The sequence below is a fragment of the Heliconius melpomene genome, chromosome 2 (genome assembly GCF_056956725.1).
Source record: "Heliconius melpomene rosina isolate 202511_hmr_F chromosome 2, ASM5695672v1, whole genome shotgun sequence".
NCBI lineage: Eukaryota > Metazoa > Arthropoda > Insecta > Lepidoptera > Nymphalidae > Heliconius > Heliconius melpomene.
The window spans coordinates 8,669,987-8,677,993 of NC_140390.1; the positions used below are offsets into that span (position 1 = coordinate 8,669,987).

At 34.3% G+C, this 8,007-nt stretch overlaps 1 protein-coding gene across 1 annotated transcript; it reads left to right on the forward strand.

Annotated features, from left to right (window-relative positions):
- Positions 1-4,126: 4,126 nt before the first annotated feature.
- On the forward strand, positions 4,127-7,563 carry LOC146540755 (epithelial serine protease-like). The gene is made up of 8 exons (XM_085197959.1): positions 4,127-4,258; positions 4,433-4,484; positions 4,916-5,075; positions 5,371-5,537; positions 5,686-5,787; positions 6,232-6,386; positions 6,922-7,030; positions 7,404-7,563. Exons 1-8 carry the CDS (start codon positions 4,220-4,222, stop codon positions 7,499-7,501), a joined length of 882 nt encoding a protein of 293 aa, XP_085054085.1. The 5' UTR covers positions 4,127-4,219; the 3' UTR covers positions 7,502-7,563.
- The last annotated feature ends 444 nt before the right edge of the window (positions 7,564-8,007 follow it).

Sequence of the window (8,007 nt, forward strand, 5' to 3'; positions counted from 1 at the left end):
ATTTTGGGGTTTCTTTTTCCCTCTTAGCGACGACTCCCAGAATGGCCCTCGCCAAAGTCCTCGAGATGTTATGTTTGGGGGTGGGTGTGTTGGTCTTGCTTGTGGATGGCTCGGGGTACAGCTTCTCTTGCAGCCTCTCGGATCCGCTCTGCTTCGGCGTTTCGGTTGGAGCCTCTGTTGAGGGGGAAGGTAGATGTTTCTTTGCCTTTCGGAAGTCAAGGCATTCCCCCCTGTCTTCGTAGACGACTAGCTGGTGTTTGTGGGCGACCTTGAGGCATTCGTAGTAGTTTGCTATGCTGCCTCTATAAGGTTCTACCCTCATTGCGTCTACGCTTATGGTCTTAGGGGCTCCTTGCGGCGTGCATTCCCGAACTCTTCGGAGGATCGAGTCAAGTTGGGCAAAGGGAGATTTCTCCCCACATTCGAGCAATGCGATCACTTTGTTCTGTGACCGCAGTATTCGGCAGGGGGGTTCAGCCAGCCTTTGCCATGTCAGTGAGTCTATTTTTGCTGACCTCACCGATGTTTTACTCGTGCTTCCTTTGAGTAGGGCTGCTAGTCCTGGTGAAATTTGGACTCTATCCGGCGGTTCCGATCGACTGAAAGCCATTCCCACCCTTTCTGATTCCTCGGCCGTGAACAAGGCTACGCTCCTGACCCTTATTCCGGGTTGTCCGTCCGCTGCCTTCTCATTTAGCATTGCCATCACGTTGGTTGTGGCCAGTGTTGGTGGATTGTGCTGTGGCGGGTTTACTTTTGTGGTTAGTTTTTTCCACTTCTTTGGCAGGCCTCCTGTGGTCTTTTTGAGGGAGGCCAGTAGTTTATTTCTTTCCTGCTACGTTCCTTTATTATTATTAATTAATCTAAATTACTTAACTTTATAAAAATAATAAACACAAAAAATTATGAAATTGTTGGCAAAAGGTAAATTTATCTCATTACATTCATCATCTATTATTTTTTTTCTTTAGTTCCGAACAGTTTATTCGGTGTTATTAGATTAAAAGATATTTCAGTTATAAAAATATTGAACAAGAAGAGATAGTTGTGGTTTCGATTCCCAATCATTCCCCAGGAAGTGAAATATTAAAATAATTTTAATATATTAATTTATTCGCTGAGGCTAAGTGCGGCGTTAAGTTCCGTCACGTCTCAAGAATTCGGCGCCAAATTTTTACGAACGAACTGAAGTGTCCTAATGAAAATGATGTGTCTTAACACTAGGTTTCCAGGTTCCCCGTGCCTTCCCAGCTATGAGCTGGAAGCGTTACACAGCGTGAAGTTAAAAAAAATACACTTCAGACAATCCAGACTAATAATTTCTCTTAATCTATACTAATATAATAAAGCGGAAGAGTTTGTTTGTTTGTTTGTTTGTTTGTTTGAACGCTAAGATCTCTGGATCTACTGGTCCGATTTTCATTGTTTTTGTTTTGTATGAAAGCTGCATTCTTCAGAAGTGCTATAGGCTATATAACATTACATTACACATTTATACTAATATATTTTAAAGTACATTCTAATTTGACATGCAATTTATTCTGCCATGTTAATAACAACGGTCGTTGCTACGCGACCGCTACCGCGACCTTTTGATATTCATCCTTATGAAAATAAATATAATAGTCACTTTTAGCATTTTATCTAGATTGAAATTATAGTTTAATGTATAACATTCTAATAAATAATTAAGGAGATGTCACTGATTCCAAATGACCTAGCCACCTAGCGGGCGGCACAGTATGACCGACGCAAACGGGCAGATGACGTTGACGGTTTTATAAATTTTCATACATTTTCGAACTTTATTTGTTGTTTATAATTAATTTAAAATACACTTTGATTCTCTTCTTATTTTATTTGATATTGCCCGCTAAAATTATCCTAGTTAATAGAGAGAAATGTTTAGTTATTTCGTAGTCGATATCTATGTACGCACGTACGGAAAACTTTAGGTACTTTTTCTAACATTAAGAATACCTATCCTTTAGTTACTTTTAATCCTTTTGTTAGTTCATTTCAATAACTCAGATAATTTTTTCTAATAATGTGTATCTACTTATTATTCTTTTTGATTATTTGAGCTTATATTTTCTTACTAATTCTATTGAGAATTGAAAATAATTTCATGAATATATTTAATAAATATTCTTATAGTTGAAGCAGGCGTAGCCGCGTCCGGGTCCACTAGTAATATAATAAAGCGGAAGAGTTTGTTTGTTTGTTTGAACGCTAAGATCTCTGGATCTACTGGATCGATTTACTTTGTTTTTGTTTTGTATGAAAGCTGCATTCTTCAGAAGTGCTATAGGCTATATAACATTACATTACACATATGTACTAATAAATTAAAATACTTTCTAATTTGACATGCAATTTATTCTGCCATGTTAATAACAACCGTCGTTGCTAAGCACCGGTTTGCAAAGTTTCTTTGTTGTTTTAAGAAAACGTCACCCAAAATGAACTTATATTTTGATATTCATCCTTATAAAAATAAATATACTATTATATAATATTTAATAAATATTCTTATAGTTCAAGCAGGCGTAGCCGCGTCCGGGTCCACTAGTATAGAATAAAATAGTACTACATCTATACTAATATAATAAAGCGGAAGAGTTTGTTTGTTTGTTTGTTTGAACGCTAAGATCTCTGGATCTACTGGATCGATTTACTTTATTTTTGATTTGTATGAAAGCTGCATTCTTCAGAAGTGCTATAGGCTATATAACATTACATTACACATATATATTAATAATATTAAAATACTTTCTAATTTGACATGCAATTTATTCTGCCATGTTAATAACAACCGTCGTCGCTACGCGACCGCGTCCGTTACCGCGTCATTTTGATATTCATCCTTATGAAAATAAATATAATAGTCACTTTTAGCATTTCATCTAGATTGAAATTATATTTCTATAGAAATTATATTCTTATATTTCAAGCAGGCGTAGCCGCGTCCGGGTCCGCTAGTTATGATATAAAAAAGATAAAATAACCAATTATGTAGATAACATTGGATATAACAACCAAAAAAATGTCGATTAAGATAAACGAGCATGACAAATTAAATGAATTCTACTTTAGAAATAATAAATATTTATAAATAGGACAATTTTTTACTTTATCCCGCAGATAGCAGGAAAGGCAGGGGAACCCTTAGTACAAACATACAAAATAATGTGAGATCAGCGAAGACATTATCATTTTATCAGTAGTCATCTATATAATTAAATTAATAAAATATTTCCTCTTTCCTTTCATCTATTATCTATCAAAGCAAAAAATTATTTGTTCTTATAAGCGCAAGATCTCATTAAAACAGATTTTTATTAAAAAATGCGGAATATACTCGTAGCGGAATCTTTTTTTCGTGTTCCGAGATATCTTAAGATTGCCTAGCGATAACTGTACAACCCATACACCCATAAATGCATATGAACCGAATGTAAAATAATTTTTGTAGATTCACCTCGCATCCCGCATAGCAGGGTCGGCGGAGGGAACGTGGGAATATAGTGAGTGATAAGACACGCCGTTCCCATCAAGACACTTCCGTACTTGCACCCTTGAGCCACAATTAGGCACAGGTACTAGTTTAAAATTAGAAATAGACAAATAAATTCATACATGTGGGCATAAGACATATTGCCATTAAGATTCACGCAGGCGCCCATAGTTTCAACGTCCTCCTGGACTCTCCCTCCTCCATCCTGGACGCTGATGCTTTTCCATCCTGGACGCTGAATTAAACTTTCAATTTCGATTGATAGAGTCATTTTTTCAAGATATCGGTGACCATGTCTCTAGTGAATTTGTCATAAAACATGACTTGTTTAGCAGCAACTGCTTGGTCCACTGATAGAGATAGGACCTGAATAGTGGACTCTTCAAAAGTTGCTAGTAAGACATTGAGTTTAGGCTTATATATTTTTGGTTCCAAGTACATATATTATAGCACTTGTACTAATAACTGCACCACTTGGAAAGAAAAATTATATTCAGGTAGGTTTTTTAAGCAGATGATTAATGCAATGTATTCTATTATCATATTAGGTTAATGATAATTTTTAATGATTAAATGAACTTACATAATGCTTTAATTATGTTGTACAATCTAGCAAAGGAAAAACATGATAATATTGTATATTTATCTGGCATATTGGCTAATTAACTGCGAATTAACAATTCAAACGTTTACATAATAGCGATGTGGAGTGCACTTGTTTTTTTGTTTACAGTTTCGTGGGTAAGAGTTTTTTTATGTTTGCTTACTTATACTTAATACTTTTTACGTTTGGAAAACTTTGAAATAGTTGCAAAACTTTGAAATAGTTAAAAGAACATATTTAATTTATGTTGTTTTCTTTCTTTCACTTAAATTCGGTTTCTAATCTTATTACCTACTTGTATTTATTTCTAGGCATGCGCTCTTCCAGATCTAAGGGAAGTTGGCTATCCTGAAGATGTCCGAGGTAACCTCTATTCTTATAAAAATATAAGTATAGAAAAGAGAGAGAGCTTACTAATATCCTCGTAGATACATTGTACAGTGTTTTATCAAGTATTTTACTGATCAGGATAAGCAGAGAAAATCTGGGAACTGTGCGTTAAGACTCCGTTCCCATTAAGACATTTTCATTCCTCACTTTCCGCCGAATTTTTGAGATATTGTTTTTGTTTTTGTTGAGTGGTGTAACTCAACGTCGCGCTTTGCGTCGTCACTAGAGCCATGACATATGTAAATATATAATAAATAATTCACTTCCTCGAGTGGGAATCGAACCCGTAACCGTCGCGTTTACAGCCGCACGCTTGTGCCCCTGTCTCACAACGGCCCCAACAACGACTCAATTACAACAAGTTTAACATGTTGAAATATTATATTTGATTTTTCCTTTAACAGGAAGCTCTAGCAGAATTGTATCAGGATGGGAAGCGAATGAAGGCCAAATTCCTTACCAATTGGCTCTACGTATAGTAAATGTTAATGCTAGACTTAGATCGTGTGGTGGCTCCCTCATCCATCACCGATGGGCTCTAACCGCTGGACACTGTATCGATTTGTTAGTATTTAATATTCTAGGATCTAAACAAATTGACAAGTGCATAATAATTTTCTTGTTTTCCATTGCTTGAAAACTTTATTTGGTGAATTATTTATTACTTAATTTAAACAAACTGAAAAATCAGAAAAATATATATTGCAAAAATATCTATAGATTACGCGAAACCACAGTTGCGTCAGCGTCCACTCAGATAACGACCAAATTGATTAAAAAATGTTCATTAAAAAGAATTAAATTTAACAAATTTATTATATTTAATGAAATATCAAAAATATTATTTTTATATTTGCAGCCAAAGAACAGTTGTAATACGTGCTGGTACTGTAGAACTTACTCGACCAGGTATGATATTCGAAGCTGTGGAGCATTTAACCTTCCCTACGTTTATGGACGGTCTGCCTTTCGTACAAATTGATGACATCGGAATAATCAAGCTGGGTTACTTTGTCCAGTACTCGGGTGAGTTGATTTATTTTTGTAAAAGATAAAAGAAAATGGATAACTTTCTGAAAAATCTTCTTCTATGATGTAAAAAAGGAGAAAAAAATATAGATAAACTTAAAAAGTATTAGTACAGCTTATTTTTTTTTTTATTGTATACTTACAGATACTATTCAACCTATTAGATTGCAGCCAAGCGCACACAAAGATAGAGACTATAGTGGAATTAGTTTAATTGCCAGCGGATGGGGCTTAAACTGGACCCAAAGTAAGTCACATATAAAATTTAGGCCGTTAAGAAAATTAACACTATATTAGCTGCATTAAGGAGACGGTGGAATGTCAATACTGGTACCAGCTTGAGAAGACCTTCAAGAACACGATATTGGAGGGTTCTCACGTAAAAAGCGTGACCCCTTGATGTATGATGTCGAGTTCAAAGAGGTATGCAAAGACCGCAGTGTTTAACTTCTACTTCTTTTAACTTCTGGCTATCCCGCTGGAGATGAAGCATGAAGCTAAAAAACTATCCATATTATAATAAATACAGGCTCATGTTCGTAAATCCAAAGGACAATATGTCCTTAATATTTACTGAATTTTCTGTTTAAGCTATACTTTTATCCATTTATGTACATTGTAATTGTAAAAAAAACACTTTTAAAAAGTAATTAGGTGAAGCAAATTAAAAAATAATAATAATATTTCTCAGACGAGGGTGGTGTTGCCACGGAGACCCTAAATTGGGTTAATTTGGTCGGAGAGTCCAACGAGAATTGTCTAAGAATGTACAACAATAGTAGAGTCATAGTTGAGTCTACAGTGTGCGCCGGTCCGCACAATGTTTCCAGTCAATCGACATGTGACGTAAGCATTTGTTTTCTATTTTCTACATTCCCAGAAAATATATGGGTTTTGTAAAACGTATGGTAGGTATAGTAAAATTTTCATATCCCGTACGAAGTTAATATAATGATTTGAAATATGTGGGTAGGCAGAGGGAACCTGGGAACCTAGTGTTAAGACACTCCGTTTCCCATATCATTCTTATACATTATTTTGTAATATTTAAAAAAAAGTATGCTTATACTCCTTTCTACTATACTATTTATTGAGTATTGACTGTTTGATTTATAGATAGATATAAATCTAGTTGAAATCAGGCTCGAAAGTTCATTAATTAATATATCAGCTATAACTAATATATTATTAATCAGATTTAATATTATTTATATGATATTTTTATTAATAATAAATCCTTTGATGACAATATGCGAACAGTGATTTTGCATATTGAACTAAGTTTCATCCTGTAAAGAAATTATGAAATATGATCAATTAACTAAACGTGTAATATACTGTTAAACTATAAATTATTTTAAAATATTAACTATTATAACAGGGTGACAGTGGAGGCCCCCTGGTGATGATGGACGAAGATGGTAAACCAACTTTGATAGGCGTCGTCTCGTTCGTGTCAAACACTGGATGCCACACACCTTACCCTGCTGGTAGGCTATGAATATCATAATATTTTAAGTATTGATGCTATAATATTTACATATATTTTGGATATGGGAGACGTTGGACCAATTGGCGTGGAGATCCTTGGAGAAGGCTTAAGTGTTATGATGTTATGATGATGATGATAATGTATGTATATATGAGATCCGCTCCCGACCAGGGAATATTGTATTTCAGTTTTTTTTTTTCTTGTTGTTCTTGCCCAGTTTATTTTCATGATTTAGCAAGAAGAATGAAATAGCAAGATTGGTAAGGAGAACATAATAGCAGACACGTTGTTCTCCTCATTTTTCGTCCATCTTTCTATTTTATCTACTTACATTTGTCATAATTTTACTTTAACATTGTTTTTATTTTCAGGTTTTATCCGTACAGGGCACTATCATGACTGGATTTCTGAAGTAACAGGAATCGATTTTGATTGGGACCCAGAATTGATCAAGGAGAATGAAAATTGAGGAAAATAATATTTATATCAAAATTAAATTATACAAGTTATAAAAATGAATTATAGAAATATGTAATAAAGTGATTTGCCATCTATCCCATTCTCACCGTTTCATCCTCGCTAGTACCTGCCATTCTGTGTATCTCTTTATTGCTGATTCGATCAGCTAAGCTGACTCTGCATATCCTACGAAGCATTCATCTTCTGTTGCATCCCAAAGATAAATCTTACTAAACAGAAACAATAAACATGCTTTAACGTACGATTGGGAATCAATCGTCTCTATATAAAAACTTTGGACCTTTTTTGTTATCCATATTCTATATTAAAAAATATTTTATATCTTCTTACGACAGAAATATATTTATTTTATCATAAAAAAAACAATAATAGAACATGTTGTACCTATATAAAATAAATATATATTTTCATCTAAAAATTGTCAAAAGCTACAGCAAAGGTTGTATTCTATACAGCTTTACGATTATACTTACGAAAAGACATAGACAGAAAAAT

Excerpts from the sequence above, each read along its gene's own strand:
- LOC146540755 (XM_085197959.1), top strand. The coding sequence starts at position 4,220 with ATGTGGAGTGCACTTGTTTTTTTGTTTACAGTTTCGTGG. Across the intron at positions 4,259-4,432 it reads TTTTGTTTACAGTTTCGTGG|GCATGCGCTCTTCCAGATCT; the intron begins GTAAGAGTTTTT and ends ATTTATTTCTAG. Across the intron at positions 4,485-4,915 it reads CTATCCTGAAGATGTCCGAG|GAAGCTCTAGCAGAATTGTA; the intron begins GTAACCTCTATT and ends TTCCTTTAACAG.